We start from the raw sequence: 16,931 nt of genomic DNA, 5'->3' as shown, positions 1-16,931 counted from the left end.
GCTGATGACGATCACGGTCAAGCCGAAACGCCTGAGGAAAGACCCTCGATTGCTCGCAGCGCGTTCAAGAGACGCAAGTCAAATTAGCGCCAGCGGTACATGAACGTCGGTTTTGTTCCTCCAAACGTCAAATGATTGCAAGCGGTTTTTCTCTGCTACGAAGTTGGTTCTGACAGACCTACGCAAGAGCATGTCGCTGTCAATAAAAAGGGAGCTCTGGGACGTGTACGCTGTCGAAACCGGTAGCCACCGGCTCTGTCAGAATGATCGCGATTATTCAGTAATTAATTGCTTGCAGATTCTCACAACTATCAACCTGATAATTCAATTTTACGGAGTCCTGGACTCGCTATTAATAGCTCGGCTGTTATTTCTAATATCCCTTAAAACATTGCTTTTGAGTCCATTAAAACGTAACATAAGCCTTTTTAAGTAGAGTCTTCATTTTTCTCAATCTGGAGAAAATGGACAAAATGTATTTCTAGGCGCGAGTAGCGACACAGGAGCGCCGGCATTTAAAACCGGAAAAGTGGTTACAGAACGAAACTGGTCCAGACAAGCGAAAAATAATCGTCCAAGCGCATTGGAGAACCAAGCTCAAATCGCAGTGAAACCCTTTTCAAACAGTCCTAGTGACCGTTGAGCGGTCGGAAACCCTATCTGCTTCTTCTTAGTTTCTAGCTCGTAAAAGACAAAAATAAATTTGACTAAGCCCAGCCAGCTCCGAGGTATTTGCTTTTTTTTAATTGACCATAACTTTTAAAGTACATGCCGTAACGTACGGACGTGATGGTGTGCATAACGCCTTTTTAGGCTAAATACCAAACAATCATTTCGTTTCGAATGGACTCAAAATGAGCTATCGTTTCTAGAATTATGTTTTTCACAAAACTTTAGAAAAATATTATGTCTAAGATGATCGTTACTTGCCACTCTACCACATGAATGACCTTTCAATAAAATTTACTTTAAAAATATGAGCACGTGATTCCATGTCGATACCTACTACGGAAGTTAACTACCAGTCGGTAAGACTTTGATTTTGACCACAGTTAATGATCACATTAAATGTGGTCAAACTTAGTTTTTATTTATTCTGACCACATTTAATGTGGTAAAAAATCAAAGGTTTACCGACTGGTATGCGATGCTTGACAAAAGAGTTATTGTGCTTTGCAGAAAGAATGTCCCTCCGTTTTACGGCGTAGATCGAGCTGTTCGGCGCATATAACCATGCATAAAAATGAGATAGGAAGAGGCAGGCATCGATTTATTTAGTCTGTAATCGAATTACCATTTCAAAACGGCAAAAATGGTCGATTTACTGGATATCGGTGTGGACTAAATGGTAGATCGATCGATTTGGCTGGTTCTACCAGCTTGATCGATTTGTACTTTTTAATGACCTCGATTTATTAAAACAGTATCTGTTTATTTTTAAAATTGACGAAGTGAAAAGGACAAAAGCACTGAAATGTAAAATAAAGAGTAACTTCTTTTTTTCTAGCATCGCATTTTACCGAGCTTCAAGTTAGAGACTTCATGTATTGCCAAAGGATTATTCAAAGGCTCTCCCTACGTTCACCAACTATTGGGTAGAAAAAAGCTTGTTTTCCGAATTTATCGTACGAACGAGAGACCGGTATGAGCCGGTATGAGAAGAGTATTTGTGAAAAATATTTAAAAGCCTATGTATGGCACACAAGTTTCGGACTCTGTGAAATCGCATTGCTGCATTCGTTGCTGGGACCTGCTTTCCGTCAGTGCCTCGACGACCGTGTCGTCTGCGAGGCGGCGCAGCAGCATGTGGCACTCGACATGCAACAACCATACCATAATGACGACGGTATGCGCTACATGTATTGTATGCCTTTTAGTTATCGAAAATATCGAGCCATATCGTCTCGAACATTTTGTACCTGCACTCTTCAATATCCTTCTCTGGTATTTGCTCAGGTGTCAGTGCACGCAAGTCTTCCTGTTGCTTCGTGTTCATTGCGACCTTTAGGTAGGTTTCAAACCACTTTACAATGAGAACACCGCAGTTGTATCCATCTTTCTGCAGCCATGAAGACGAGTATTTGAACCTAAACTTGAACGCAGGATCGATCAGCGGGACCACGTAACTCTTCATGATCCTTTCAACTTCGTCGATATAGTCAAGTTTTTGTTTCGGATCATAGATCCAGATCGAGCAGCTTCGGAAGTCGACAATTGCGGCACACCAATGTGGCACGTCCACCGAAATGTTTACGGGGAAAAAAAACGATGCGTCCATTGTCACCTTTGTTAGTATGTGCTTGTCCATGTCAATTAATCTTTTTCGATCGACCTCCAATTCAAAACCGAGAAAAACGGAGTCCACAACCAATACTTCAGTAACCCCACCTCTGTTTTTACCAATCGGTTGTGCTTGTTTGACCGCGTGTAGTGCCGCAACAAATATACACCCGTCGCACAGCCAGTTCTCACCCGCAAACCTAGTTAGATCTTGAAACTGAAGAATTGTTTCTGCGATCCGAGACTTGAATGCGGAATACATATTCAAAGTAGGCAGCGTGGAGAGAATGCTCTGTTGCACACCATTTTCCGGCTTTGATTGAACCCACTTGATCAAGTCTCGCGTGCTTTTGATTCTCTTCGAGAGAGTATGCCATTCCTTCATAGTATTCACGTCTTGTAGTGAAAAGACCCCCACGCCCAAAATATGCACTCCAATTTCGCCTAGTGTGGGTGTCTTCTTGCTGGCAGTCTGTTCTCGAAACACTGCTTTTTTTGCTGCTGCTACTGATTTGTCCACCAGAACTTCCGGGATGACATACCGAATGTTGGTTTCAACTTGCAGCTCTTCTCCACGTCTTTTCAAGCGTGCCTTTGGCCGTTTATATATGGCCCCTCCAAACATCGGGCGAATAGCCGAAAAGACTGGGTCGATTGACGCGAGAGACAACTTTTTTTGGTCAACATATTCACGAAGCGTTGTAAGTGTTATGTCGCCAACAGTTGTCAACTGCTTCGAAAGGGTCTTGGTTTCTTGAAGCTCTTTGCGCGCCTTGGCTTTTTGTTGTTGCTTTCTTCTCCTTTGGTCGTCCTGCAGGGTTGCTGGCTGGATTGAGTAGAATGATCGGGGTTTTAACTGCACCAGTATTCTCAGAAGCCATATCAAGCCGTCTTCGCGTTGTACGCGTTGTATCGCTGACTGAGTTCGTGGCAATATCACCAATCCCAAGCGAACTGGATGCACATTCACCATTGCCATTAACTTGCGGGACTATCACTTTGGAACCAGGCGTATCGGCATCCACTGAATTGGCGATTGATTCGCCAATATCATCACAATTTGCGACAACCACACTTGATTTGGTGACTTCTTCACTAACATCAGGAGAGTTGGTGACTTCTTCACTAACATCAGGAGAGTTGGTGACTTCTTCACTAACAAGAGGAGAGTTGGTGACTTGCTCACCAACGGTCAGGGTCATCGTGGTTTCTGAGAGGTCAGGGTCATCGTGGTTTCTGAGAGGTCAGGGACAGCACCATCGAGCCTGGCAAGCGATTCCACCTTCGTTAGGTAGTTTATCCACTTGTGGAAGCTCCGCGATCCTTTATCAGAGATAGTTTCTGCTATTTTCTGGCAAACTGCAATCCCAGCGCGATACTTTTCGTTGTGATTTAAGACACGAGTAGACGGAGCTTCGACATCTTTCACAGTAAAATTTGGCACAGTATCTTCAGCTTCGTCATTATCGTCTTCTTCTTCAGCAATTTGCAATGTACGATAAAAACTGCAGCTGCACTGATTTTTCTCCACACTGACAGCATACGTGACATTTGACTCTACACGGGTCAAGCTTACGAACGACGGCCTTAATTTGTCGTTGGAGGTGTCGTATGTTAGCTGTCCACTAAGCTTGTATTCATCCTCTACCAAATCACAAGCGTGACGGGTAGCAAGCTTCGCCAACACGCTCATTTCCTCGTCGTAGTGAAGGTTGTAACGGCAACCAACGCGGTTCACTTTCGTCCAGCACCCATCTTCCGCGGCTTGTTGCAAGAAAAGTAAGCGGTCTATGCATTCGTCCATTGCCATGTGCCGATTCAAAATGCCCTTAGCGGCACCCCAGCTTGCCTCTAGACGGTTGTTTGTGTTATTGTCGAGATGAGGAATATTACCACGCTTAAACATGCACCACAAATCCTTGCAGTTCAACCAATTCTCTTCGAGGTAATCCATGAAAGCTAGCCTCGTTGCATACAACTCCTTCAACGCAGAGAGATAGTGATCAAAGGACTCTTCAGTCTCAGCACGCACCATCAGCGTCACCAAATTTTTCACGTGAGTCTTCCCAAAGTTCGTAAATCCATAGTTCTTCTTGCTCACCTCTCGTTTAAGGTAGTCGATGACGTGAAAATGGCACAAAATCACAACAGCGTCCGGAAACGCATCCTTCAACAATGCGAGTTCAGTGAAATCCTTGTCAATGATTATCACTCTGACCTTCTTCCAAGCGGGATTGTTTTCCTTGGATGCAGACACAGCACTTTGCATGTTGGACCTGCTCTCTCCATCGATAAGGGCGTGTTGGGCAAATGCACCACATCCAAACTTGTCGGTGACCATAAAGCTAAATAATCGATATCTATATGCGCACATAACATAAAAATTGGTGATTAGTCAACCAACAATCCACGAGTTTGTGATCGCAAAACCAATTATGCGTACCGATTGATGTTTGTACCGTATGTAGCGTCGATACACACTGCCTCTGGAAACTTGCGAGTCATTCGCCTCATGAAAGCCGTTTGAAAGGTGATGCATGATGTCAGACCTGTTTGTTGGTCTCTGAACACGTTGACAGCGTTTCCAGGAACTTCACTGAAGTCTTTAAGTAGCTGCGAGACGCGCACGTTATCGTCCTGCGATGTGTAGGTTTCTCTACGCATCTTCGCTATAAGGTTCTCCACGTCTTTAGGCAAGATAGGTTTCCCAGAAACCTCCTTAAGATACCGCAATATCTTCTTCTTTTTCGACCCGGCTGCATAGTACGTTTAGACACACGCTCAGGTCTGTAAGCAAGATCAACACTGTACCTTGTACGAGAGTTTTCACAACGCCTTTCGTGGCGGGGGAGCTGACTTGTCGGGCTTCTGAATACGAATAGTACACGGCAGGGCCGACGGCGTGGTTGTGGCTTGCGTAATGTTTCGAAACGCGAACTTGGAACAGTCCATCCTTCCCCTTCACCAAGTTGGCGCTCAGTTTAGCCTGGCACTGGATTGCCCGGATAATGTGGTTAGTCCGCTTTCCTTGGCCTCTTGGCTTGAACTGCCAGCCGTGTGTGCAAATGAAATACACCGCATAATTGCCGAGGGATTCGTCCCATAGCTCAGCAGTAGATTCTCGTCTCGCAGCCTGCTTGGTGCGAGCTTTGTTGCGGTCTTTGACTGAAACGGCGGAGCGAATCTTGTATAATTGGTGTGTCTCCTGCTGATAGCTGAAGGAAGCATAGCGATACATTAGTGCACACCGTTCATTAATTCAACAATGCACAACTTCATGTTTACCTATCAAAGGCATCTTGAAATGCTTCCCAACACGAAAATACGCCTTGGAATTGGCGGAACTCCTGCATGGGCTCCGTAGCCTCCTCCTTCTCCTCCTCCTTCTCCTCCTCGCGCTTTCTCTTCTTGGGCGTCGCAGCAGACATCGTAGCGATAGAAGGAGGTGAGCTTTAATGGAGCGCGGCGAACCGGGGGGGGTGTGGGGCGAATGAAGCCAGGTCCTTCTAGCCGCTCGATTTTTTTAAAAATCTGAATTCAGAACTGAACCGCTAATACCGAAGCCGTCGGTATCCCAGTTTGTAGTTTTCCCTGCCTTTTTCTACCCAATAGTTGGTGACTTCCTTATTCAAAAGCAAGTCGACCAGCTGTCAAGTCTAGTGTAATTGTGAAAAATTTCCATATATTTCCAAAATTAAAATATCCGCTCTGCCCCACCAGCTAGCTGTATCAGCGAGGGTTGCTTAAAATGCTATCATTAAGATCCATCAACGAGATGTCAGCAGCCATCAATTTCAGCTTCACTTCTTACGAAATGACGTCTCCAATATACCGTTAGAACAAACCAGTTCTTGTCCCCGAAAAATCCGAGTCCGTAAATGGACACGTCCCAGGCTCCCACAATGCGCAGCAGCAAAAAAAAACAGATTCGAGACACAACTTTCGGCACGATGAGACTACCGAGACTCTCGTTGATATCCTCCATACTTCTGCTCGCACAAGTCCACCACAGCTTGGCTGCTCGAACGAAAAGACCGGACAACCAGTTAACAACGCAGTCGGGTCTTACGATGTGGATGGATCCCGACACCCCACAAGAGCGTTATACTTGGAAAACGTCACGCGGCGATACCTGGGATTTGGTCATGAGTGACGAGTTCAATACTCCCGGGAGGTCCTTTCGACCAGGAGACGATCACTTGTGGACGTCCATCGAGAAACCGGACGGTGTGAACGACGCAATGGAAGTCTATGCACACAACAAGACAACGACAGTGTGTGACGAGGTCCACGACGTTTGTAGCTTCCAGATTGAGCTGGAAGACTCCGTTCTTCAGCTCCAAGTCTGGAATAGCTATCTCCAAACGCCAGGCTTTGAGAACGTCACCTTTGTAAGTTCCATCGCCCTGAACTGTGTGAAAGTTAAAAACATCTAACCAAATGTTTCTTTTGGTATGTCAGTTCTATCGCGGAGGTATGGTGCAGTCGTGGAACAAGTTTTGCATCCAAGGAGGTATGGTCGAAGTTCGTGCTCAACTCCCAGGAGCTCTTTCTGAGGAGTCTGGAAACCCAGACATTCGTCTGGACGAGAGCGCTCGAGTTCGATCTCTGCGCTATTACCCGACATGGCCTGGGATCTGGATGATGGGGAATCTCGGTCGTGCGATCTTCAGCGGATCAACGAACCGGATGTGGCCATTTTCCTACGATGCCTGCGACCCGGATACATTCACGCCAGCCAACCAGCGTATTAACGCATGCGAGTCGCATCCAGGCTCTGGACTTAACCCTCACCAAGGACGTGGGGCGCCCGAGATCGATATCGTCGAAGGTGGAGGCACCACCATCTCGGCGTCGATCCAAGTGGGGCCAGGCATGCCGCCGGACTTCCGCGTTATCCCACCGGAGGACGAGAACAAGCTCTGCATCTACTCCAGCTCGTGCGAAACACCAGGTAGCAACGTCCCAGGCATCCCCGAGAGCGTGTATCTAAGTGCACGTGGCCACCCATCGTGGTATCAGAACATGCGCTACGCTGCAAACAATTTCTGCCTACAAAACGTGAGCGAGACGCAGCGCTACACCACCGTGCAAGCCGCACTGAGTGCCGGTATCGAAGACAACGTATGCTCCGTCACCACGTGTCCAGCTTCCCTCGATATCAACTCGGATCTCGACTATATCAATGTTGAAGGTGACGATCGCTGGGGGATCAACTCGAACGGCACGTGCTTCTCGGCCATGAACTCGTACATGGGCGACTTCATCTGTAGTGCTGGCAACTCCGACCCGAGCTGCCACCCTCGTGACGACGCGCCAGTGTTGCCCCAAGACGACTCGAGTTTCGCCTTTCAAATGGACGCCTTGTCTGCGAACTGGCCCGTGCACATGGCAGCATACACTGACTGGGTGCAGTACCAAGTCGAGTGGGTGTCGGGTCCACATGGCTACGTGCGTTGGATGCTGTCGGGTGAGCCACTGTACGAGATTCCAGCCAAGACGATCACGGAGCCTCCGCAAGGAGCGAGCGTCAAGAACCCGAGCAAGATCATGATCGAGGAGCCCATGTATCTCATCTTCAATGTAGCCATGTCGAGTAAGTGGGGAGCGCAGCCACCCAACCCCAAGAATGTCTGTCGTGGCGACGGACTGGACCCCGTCGCGAACGCCATTTGCGACGCCTTCCCCATGTACCTGAAGCTCGACTACATTCGCGTGTACCAAGATCTGTCCCCTGGCTCACTCATGAGTGTAGGCTGCGATCCATCGACACACCCGACGCGTCGGTGGATCCTGGACCACCTCGACGAGTACGAAGATGAAGAGAATAAACTTGTGGAGGTGCGCGGCAAGGCCTTCTGTCGTACGGACGCGGACTGCACTGTCCAAACCGCTCACCGACGAGCCCACGGGCCGAGATCGACGTTTGTCCGGACAGGGAGATGCCTCAACCGGCGCTGTGAGTGTGTGAGTAAGTCGTGGGCCGGGCCACGGTGCATTGTGCCCACGACGTCCAGCGGCGTGTCGTTTTGGGCCTCCCCCTCGTTCTGGCGGCGTGTATGGGCGCGCTGTTGTTCGTGCTCGGGGTCGCTTCGAGTGTTGCCATTTGCTTCGCGCGCAAGAAGACGCGGAAGCTGTGCAGACGGAGCGGAAGGTGAAGCAGCAGCAGCGACAGCAGTACGAACGCATGCGACGCCAGTCGAGTCAACATCTCCAGAGCGCTTGGTCGTCCGAGATAAGTCTCTAGCCATGTAAAGAAACTCAAGAGATGGTGCAATTGGGCTGTTTGGACGACTGAAAAGATACCAGTTGCATGTGTTTCCCTTCTGTTGGTCGAGTGCACATAGTCAGCTGGACATTTACCCACGAGAGCGGTCGTGCTGAGTCCTCGAATGTTGTCGCTGTCTTCACTGAAGCTCGCAGTCTTTGGCGTGGTAGTTGTCCACCACGAGCCAGTAGCTTCACGTCGTCCTGTAGTAATTTACCATTCCAGACGCGAAAGTCGTCGAGGATACCGTGGAAGCCATACCAACCCACGTAGGAAGGGCGAGGGACGTGCAGACTACCAGCTGTGATGCATCCCGTGCCGATCTGCTCATGAGTCAGGTAACCCCACTCGTTGTGAAGTGTACCGGTACTCGAATGGACCTTAGCGCCGTCCAGATACACGTCTTGACTCTGTGTTTCGTTGTCGTAGGTCAGTGCGAGGTGATACCAGCGATTTGAGTCCAGCTTCGTCGCTACTACAGGTCTCGAGTCCAAGATGGAGCAGTACAGATCTCCAGTAGAGCTCACAAGTACGAACTGTTGATGGAAGTGTGGCCAGCGTCGACTCTCCCGACTGGACGACTGCAGGCCGTAGATAATGCCACCAAACGCTTCTCCATCCGCTGCTGGCATCAGACTGAACCAAAGGTCGAAGCTGAAGCTCTCGCTGCCCAGAAAAGTCAAGCGGGAGCGAGACGGGTGTGGTTGTTCACGTCCAGCACTTGCCAAGTACGCGTACGAGTCAATGTGTCGATCATCGTTACCTTGCAGGCCCCTGAACACCATCGACCGCGACGTCATGTACTGTTTCTTCCAGATCGGATCTAGATCTGATACTGTTCTAGATTCTAAAATTTGCTTCCAGATTTCTTCGTCTCTAAAATACGTCAGCCACCAAAAGTTCGTGTGCGACAAGTGGAATGCATCAAACCCAGTCAAGGTAGCTGCACAGCAACTCGACTGCATCTGCTGGTAATTGTTCCGGTCTCGTAATGGCAAGTCGACTGCTCCTACTCTGCGTCGCCATGTGCAGTTGTGGCCCTTCTCTCGGCCTTGAACAGCGAACAGCGCAGATATTCCACCTGAGCCCTTGTGACGAACCTGTACCCACTTTCAACGAACTTATTAAGTGTTTCTCCACTACATCCTCGCCACTAGATAAAGTGGCTACATCTTCTGCCGACAGCAGCCCACGCCACACTCGAAAGTCGTCTATAACCCCATGAAAGCCATACCATCCCAAGTGTCCTGGCTTGGGGAAGTGAAGCCCATTGGCTGTAATGCACCCCGTTCCAACTTGTTCGTACTTAAGGAAGTCCATCTCTCGGTGCAACGTTCCTGTGTCAGATCGAAGCTTTTCTCCATCAAGATACACGTCTTGACGGTGCGTTTGATGGTCGTAAGTCAGAGCGAGATGGTACCATCTTCCCACTTGGAGGTTGCTCTTGACCACGGGGCGATAGTCGAGTACAGAGCAGAATAAGTCGCCTAAGGCGCTTATTACTACGAACTGCTGGTGGAATTTTGGCCACACGCGGCTCTCGGCGTGCACCGACTGGAGGCCGTAGAGGATACCGCCCGTGTACGCTCCGTCAGGCTGCTCCGGTAGCAGGGCGAACCAGACGTCGAAGCTGAAGCTCGTGTCTCTGAGACTTGATAATTGGACTTTGGGGGGTTGATATGAATCAGAGGTTCTGACACTGGAATCAGATTTTATCAGACCTTTGAAGCCCAGCGATCGACTGCGAAGGAATAAGGCCTTGTACGCGGCGGCGTGCAGCGGGTCAGCGAGAGTAGGGAGCTTTGGTTGCCAGTAGGAAGAAACGCTGAGGTGTTGAAGCCAGAAGGAGCTCGTGTGGGACAGCGAGATGGCGTCCAGACCCGTTAGGAAGCTGCAGATAGCGGACGCTGCAGATGCGGGCAGTGCCATTGAATCAGATACCGGTATGCCGCGTGCAACCGACAACGGTTGTACGAAGGTTGTGCCTTACATGTTCAGCAAGGATTTTAAACTTGGCATTTGTAAGGAAGGCTAAACGAAATGCGATTGGCTACAAACAGTGTAGACTCCTCCACCTCTAGTTGGTAGTAGTTATGGCGTCGTCGTCGTCCGTCCTGCGTCTGTACCGCGAGATGCTGCGCAATGCAGCCAAGTTCGAGGTGCGTGTCGTGTGGTCCTGCGTCTGTTAACTCTGTTGCAGATTTTTGCTGCTGCCATCTCTCCTTCTATCCAGCGAAAATTAGATTAAACTAAACCATGTATCTGCTGATTTTGGACTAAAACAGACCTACAACTTCCGCGCATACGCCACACGCCGCATCAAGGACAAGAACAAAACACTGAAATCTGGCAGCCCCGAACTGGAGAAGGCGCTACAGCTTGTGCGTGAGCAAGTCGACGTGTTGGGCCGCCAGGGTATCGTTTCGAAGCTGTACCCACCTCATGTGAAGAGTGTTATGGAGACACTGAGCAAGTAAGGGTACATAAACAGTTTTGAACTCTGTTATCGAGGATGCAATGGCGAGCTTTGCCCAGTATGTTGGACATGCTAGTTTTCGCCGTGTTAAGCTTGTGTGTCTATGAGGCTGATAGTGGCGAAGGCTAGCAGCGGTCTGTTGATTACTGTAAATTGCCGCCAAGAGGTCGTTTCACGGCAGCCGACGAGAACGTGCTCTTCTCTATCGAATTAATATGTTTCGTTCCGAAAACGACTTTTTCGCACGCTTTTCGACTATTTGCTGAAGTACCTATTGCCTCAGCACAACTATTGTAGTTCGAGTTAGAGAACTTCAGGCGATTGTTTTCTTGGTTTTGGAAGGCGTCCACTCTCTGAGAAAAAATGTTTTGGAGATTAAAAAAAAATGATATTGATACTACATAACACATCTACTGTACGTGTAGATTTAAAAGTTTGTCAATAATGCAGTCTCATTCTTCTTGCAGATGCTGTGTCGCTACTTAGTGTTCGCAAGAAATACTGTTAAAATACCAGTTGATAACTGTTTGAGTTTTGTAAAGAGCTGACATATTTGATAGCTAAACGTACATGAGATGTATTGATAGTCGTCTTAATTGCTAGCATAATGTTGCCGGGGTAAATTAGTAGAATGATTTATAGCTAAGCTTATAAGACGCTTAACACACTTACCTGTTAGCAATCACCACGTTAGTGTACAGTAGAAATCGTCAGCGGGCTACACAAGTCCTAGTGCATTAGTAGTTTGCATTTTTTTTTTAAGCTCACTACAAAGCTGTTCGCCAGAAATAAATAAATAAAAACCGTGTGGGTGTCTCACACTTCGCAGTTTTAGCAATAAAGACCAAATCTACATTCCTAAAACGAAAAAGAAAATAGTTAGGGCACTTCTCTTCACCAGCACCTCCGCCATCGCGAGATTATATAGCTTAAGGAGTTATCAATTTCGCCAGCACCTTCTTAGCCGAATGTGAGCTGGCGATTCGCGTCTTTATGCGCAAACTCCTTTCGCCAATGGCAACGCTCTCTCGGCAATTCCCTGCTGAGGGTGGTGCAGTCGGAGGTGAACCATACCCAGAAGTATTATATCGGTAGTAAGCGCTTGCTTCGGACATGCGACGCCTTAAGCGCCCTCGACGAATGACTTACAGGGAGAAGCTGCGCACTATCGGCGAATGCTGAGGAATTGAGATCTGGTCGTAGAAGATTGCAAAATGAAAACCAAATATTGTACAATCTAATGATTTTTACATTCGTCACGTAATATGGCATTGGTAGGAATAAAATAGAAGAGTCATGGTCAAAATGCTGCAGCCTTCATCATCTTCTTTTGAAAGATGGTACAATACATGTTGTGGTATGCTACTGCTGCTAAAAGGCACCACATTCCGATTTATGCAGAGGCTACGTGCCCCAAAATCGCTTTACTATTGTAAGTACCAGGTATTGCAATTCTTATTAAAACCGATTGTAACATATTCAAAATATTGTTCCTTTGCAGTACTTTCGATTGTTAACGTACAACGACTTATCGAACCTACAACTCGTACTCAAGGTAGTCTGTGTCCTCGGTTGATGTATTGAGAACAACCACCCTCCCGCTTTACGTGGCCGTTCAGATCCATGAGCGCGCCTTGGTACACTTGAATTGCATCCTCCAAACTTCTCAGCATGAACACCATTGGCGAGAGCAAATCGTTCTGAATCTGCACACTTGAAACACGTCCTCTAGTATGATCCCAATTAAAAACCGTTTTCCCGTGGAAAACAAATCGTTGTCCAAGAAGTTTATCCGCGAGAATTGCAGAACGACTCCCTTTATGCGAGCTGTATAGGCGGGGAAACGAGTTGCGCAGCGTCTCAGCTGTGAATGTCGCTGTCGTTTTCGTGGTTGCAGTCAGGACCTTGTCACTGCCCTCCAAGCCTTCGAGCTCAACTGTAACGTCGTCGAACCATTGCAGAAACCTCCAACTCTTCATCACCGATTCAGGTCCGTAACCAACGCTAGTCGCCACGTCGGGGGTCATTTTCGACTGGATGAAGTCGAGCTGTTGATTAAACTTTGACGCTTTTTTGGACCCAAGGGCAAGGCCATGGCGAAAGAGTCGAAAATATCGCGACCCCACCACCCAGATACTATTCTTGCCGAGTAAAGTCGCCGTAATTCGTTGGTGGCTCGTCAGATCTGCAACCTCGACACGCAGTTGCTCGTTGGTCTTCTCAATGTCATTGATCCAGCTGTTTTGTTTCTTGCGGAATCGCCTTTAGTTCTCTCGGCACTTCTGACGATGTATGTCTTGGCCAAGTCGAATCAACTCAATAATCTCGGCGTGGTCCATGCCTTTCTTAAGCGGAACGTTGGCTGCTCGCTCGACCTCAGGATTGTATTCACCAGCGCATCGAAAGAGCTTGGCGTTCGTAGGGTTCGAGCTTCCCCACTGCCTGTTCTTTCGTCGATTCGATTCATTGCCACTTTTTACGGGAACTGGAGAACGTTGTGTGTCCTTGGCAACGTCAAACACAAAATGACATCGTAATGAGATACCTTCGACGCGTTGAACTGATAGATAAGTGACGACAAAAAAAAGTATGACGAGTCTAGTAATCTAGGGAAAGAAACGCGTTGATTAGTCACATTGCAGCTTCGTCCACGCTGTCTTCACGAGCCACGTGATTGTTAAATAGGCTGCAATCAACATTTTCGTGAGTCTTGCTCTCTCATTCAATATTTTCATATGTACTTTTTTAATCCCACAATCCTGTGTGTTCGATGTCATCACGAGCAGGGTTTCCTAGAATAGTATTGCAATTATATGGTAAACAACTGATGAAATATATAATGGTGAGCATGGTAGAGCCGACATGAAATACATTATTGCACCCTTGACAAAGATGAAATACATTATGCATACCTCAAATTCAATTCTGCTTACCAACCATCTGCACCATTGCCACGTTCCAATATCGGCGATTTGTCTTGAGAAATAGGATGTTTTCCAGTTGGGCCGGCGCCATGGCTTGCCGCTGAGGAGACAACACGATTCCAGCTTGGCTAAAAAAACGTTCGGCAATATTAGACGTCGGTGGAATGTATTGCACCAACTCGTATCTGTTCATATACAAAAGGAATTGGTCAAATTGACATGACAACGACATTTAAAAAGCTCCTACCTCGGTTGCTGTTGCGCATCCACCTTCCGCTTCTTAAGTGCTTGCTCAGCAAAGCTGAGCTTTTATTTCCTGTGGGTGCGGCTGCTGAGTTGATAGGCGGACACAATGACTGACGGACGATTTCGCTCAAAGCGGGTCTCCTTTTCGAATCTTTAACCCCACACCTTTCGAGATATTTGCGGGAATACGGGAATTTGGGGGGAAGCCGGTGGGAAACCAATAGTTTTTGAGCGCGCGGTGGTCTTTTTACCGGGAGGGCCTTTCAAAACAAAGACCAGGAAAACTTTTTGCCGAGGGTTTAAATTTCCCTTTTCCTCGTGGAGGCTTCTTGCTTACCGACTCAAAATCCTTTCAGATCGTCAAGCGTTGAACGCAGCTGGCTCTCTTATAGTGGGGATGGCATGTACGCTGCTAAGTCGTCATCCGCGGAAGTCCAGGAAAGGGCTTGAGCTTGAAAGTAGCGTTCCACCATGGAAAACGTGGAGGACCATCGAGTCTTTTGCCGAATAAACTGGCCGGAGTGGTGTTTTGTGTCTATGTAGTCCGCATAAAAATAAAATAAATAAAACTCGGATATAGAATAAAACTCAGATACGGCTTACCTTAACTTTGCCGACTGATTGAGACCACGCAGGAACTTCATAAGATCGTTGATTTTCTCCAAAATGTCTTCATACTCGTCCAGATACTGGGTCATAGCGAGATTTAGTCGATGGCTGGCACAGCCGACCAACGAAATCCCCAGCTTTGACGCGATGCTTCCATTGACGGAACAGTTGTCGCCGACCAGGAAGCGGACACATTCGATGCGCCGCTTCAACGGCTTTAAAATCGTCTTGAGGAACGCAACATGTGCATCAGCATCGTGATGGGGATGGTTGTTGCAGTCTTCCTTGTCTAGTAGAGGCGCCATCGCCAATAGTACAGTCTCCCGCTTACCATCATGACCAAAAGCGGCAAAGACCCCCACGTAATGTTCACTTTTGAAAGACCACCCGTCAAATACGATACCAAATCTTTCAGGGAGAAATTCGCTGAACGTGCGCAGCACTTCCTGGCAAACAGCTGCCATGTAGTGGACCAAGGTATCATCACATATGGGCTTGAGGGTCGTGTAGCGTCGCGTTAGGCTGTTCTCGCAGAATGAGAGCGGCAAGTTAGCATCAACAATCCACTCTAGCCATCCAAATATATTGGCGCTCTTTTTGTCTACGAACGACAAGAGTGTGCCATTGTTGCCGCCTTGAAAACTGTCTAGAGTAGTTTCATAATCAGGATGTTGACTATAAATGTGGTTGATTAGGTTCGTGTAGCCACGTTTGGCGTCCTGTTTCCGCTGTACGCCGCAGCGACATCGATAGAAACCCATACAGTCGTCATTCTCGTCACGGATTGGCTTGAAAAATACATCGCAGATCTGCTTTCTGGTGTAGCGAGAAACTGGTGATCGCGTTGGGGAGAGAAGATTATCCATGCCAGCACGGAATTTACAAATGAGCCTGGCCTCAGCTCAGAGCAGCAGCATGAACGGTTGGTTGTCGAGTAGCTCCAGCGGCCGCTTTCTTATTGGTTACTAAGTAATACAATAGGGTTATGATAAGTAAATTTTTGATTTCAAAATGACAAAATATGTTACTCTGGACTAAATCTACCGAAATAAGTTATTGACGGGGGAGTCGTGCGGCTCGAAATACATAATGGTATGGCATAATATGGCAATTATTGCTTATTACAATATATTTTTAGGAAACCCTGTCCACTGATCTCGAAAAATACACACGGAAATTTATTTTTGGATTATCCGGAATTTGCATAGATATTTTTAACTCCAGCAATCCTCTGGACTTATCATCGCGGAGTGTTAGGAATTCCGGCAAAGAGCTAGAAGGTAGTACGTTTGTTTTCCTCCTCGACTCGAAACAGATACAACGACAGCAGAACGACTCCCTTTATGCGAGCTGTATAGGCGGGGAAACGAGTTGCGCAGCGTCTCAGCTGTGAATGTCGCTGTCGTTTTCGTGGTTGCAGTCAGGACCTTGTCACTGCCCTCCAAGCCTTCGAGCTCAACTGTAACGTCGTCGAACCATTGCAGAAACCTCCAACTCTTCATCACCGATTCAGGTCCGTAACCAACGCTAGTCGCCACGTCGGGGGTCATTTTCGACTGGATGAAGTCGAGCTGTTGATTAAACTTTGACGCTTTTTTGGACCCAAGGGCAAGGCCATGGCGAAAGAGTCGAAAATATCGCGACCCCACCACCCAGATACTATTCTTGCCGAGTAAAGTCGCCGTAATTCGTTGGTGGCTCGTCAGATCTGCAACCTCGACACGCAGTTGCTCGTTGGTCTTCTCAATGTCATTGATCCAGCTGTTTTGTTTCTTGCGGAATCGCCTTTAGTTCTCTCGGCACTTCTGACGATGTATGTCTTGGCCAAGTCGAATCAACTCAATAATCTCGGCGTGGTCCATGCCTTTCTTAAGCGGAACGTGGGCTGCTCGCTCGGCCTCAGGATTGTATTCTCCAGCGCATCGAAAGAGCTTGGCGTTCGTAGGGTTCGAGCTTAAGCACGGCCTGTTCTTTCGTCGATTCGATTCATTGCCACGTGCTTCGGGAACTGGAGATCAAAGTGTGTCCTAGGCACCGTCAAACACAAAAGGACATCTAATGAGATACCTTCGGCGCGACAACTGATAGATAAGTCCGACAAAAAAAAATGGACGAGTCTAGTATCTAG

At 47.7% G+C, this 16,931-nt stretch overlaps 4 protein-coding genes across 4 annotated transcripts; 2 read left to right on the top strand and 2 right to left on the bottom strand.

Moving 5' to 3' along the window:
* Positions 1-6,350: 6,350 nt before the first annotated feature.
* PITG_14051 (beta-glucan synthesis-associated protein, putative) lies at positions 6,351-8,527 on the top strand (the record flags this gene model as incomplete). The annotated part of the gene is made up of 4 exons (XM_002899142.1): positions 6,351-6,671; positions 6,742-8,163; positions 8,245-8,280; positions 8,423-8,527. 4 exons carry the CDS (start codon positions 6,351-6,353, stop codon positions 8,525-8,527), a joined length of 1,884 nt encoding a protein of 627 aa, XP_002899188.1.
* A 14-nt stretch (positions 8,528-8,541) lies between these two features.
* PITG_14050 (uncharacterized protein) lies at positions 8,542-9,348 on the bottom strand (the record flags this gene model as incomplete). Its single annotated transcript, XM_002899141.1, has 3 exons — positions 8,542-8,660; positions 8,730-9,268; positions 9,329-9,348. The coding sequence occupies 3 exons, from the start codon at positions 9,346-9,348 to the stop codon at positions 8,542-8,544; spliced, it is 678 nt and encodes a 225-aa protein (XP_002899187.1).
* A 134-nt stretch (positions 9,349-9,482) lies between these two features.
* PITG_14049 (uncharacterized protein) lies at positions 9,483-10,477 on the bottom strand (the record flags this gene model as incomplete). The annotated part of the gene is made up of 4 exons (XM_002899140.1): positions 9,483-9,551; positions 9,749-9,901; positions 9,980-10,191; positions 10,270-10,477. 4 exons carry the CDS (start codon positions 10,475-10,477, stop codon positions 9,483-9,485), a joined length of 642 nt encoding a protein of 213 aa, XP_002899186.1.
* A 164-nt stretch (positions 10,478-10,641) lies between these two features.
* Positions 10,642-11,588, top strand: PITG_14048 (uncharacterized protein; the record flags this gene model as incomplete). Its single annotated transcript, XM_002899139.1, has 3 exons — positions 10,642-10,707; positions 10,834-11,021; positions 11,585-11,588. The coding sequence occupies 3 exons, from the start codon at positions 10,642-10,644 to the stop codon at positions 11,586-11,588; spliced, it is 258 nt and encodes an 85-aa protein (XP_002899185.1).
* Positions 11,589-16,931: the final 5,343 nt, after the last annotated feature.

Source organism: Phytophthora infestans, genomic scaffold (assembly GCF_000142945.1).
Source record: "Phytophthora infestans T30-4 supercont1.32 genomic scaffold, whole genome shotgun sequence".
In the NCBI taxonomy this organism is placed as follows: Eukaryota; Oomycota; class Peronosporomycetes; order Peronosporales; family Peronosporaceae; genus Phytophthora; species Phytophthora infestans.
This window is presented reverse-complemented; position numbering and strand designations above follow the sequence as displayed.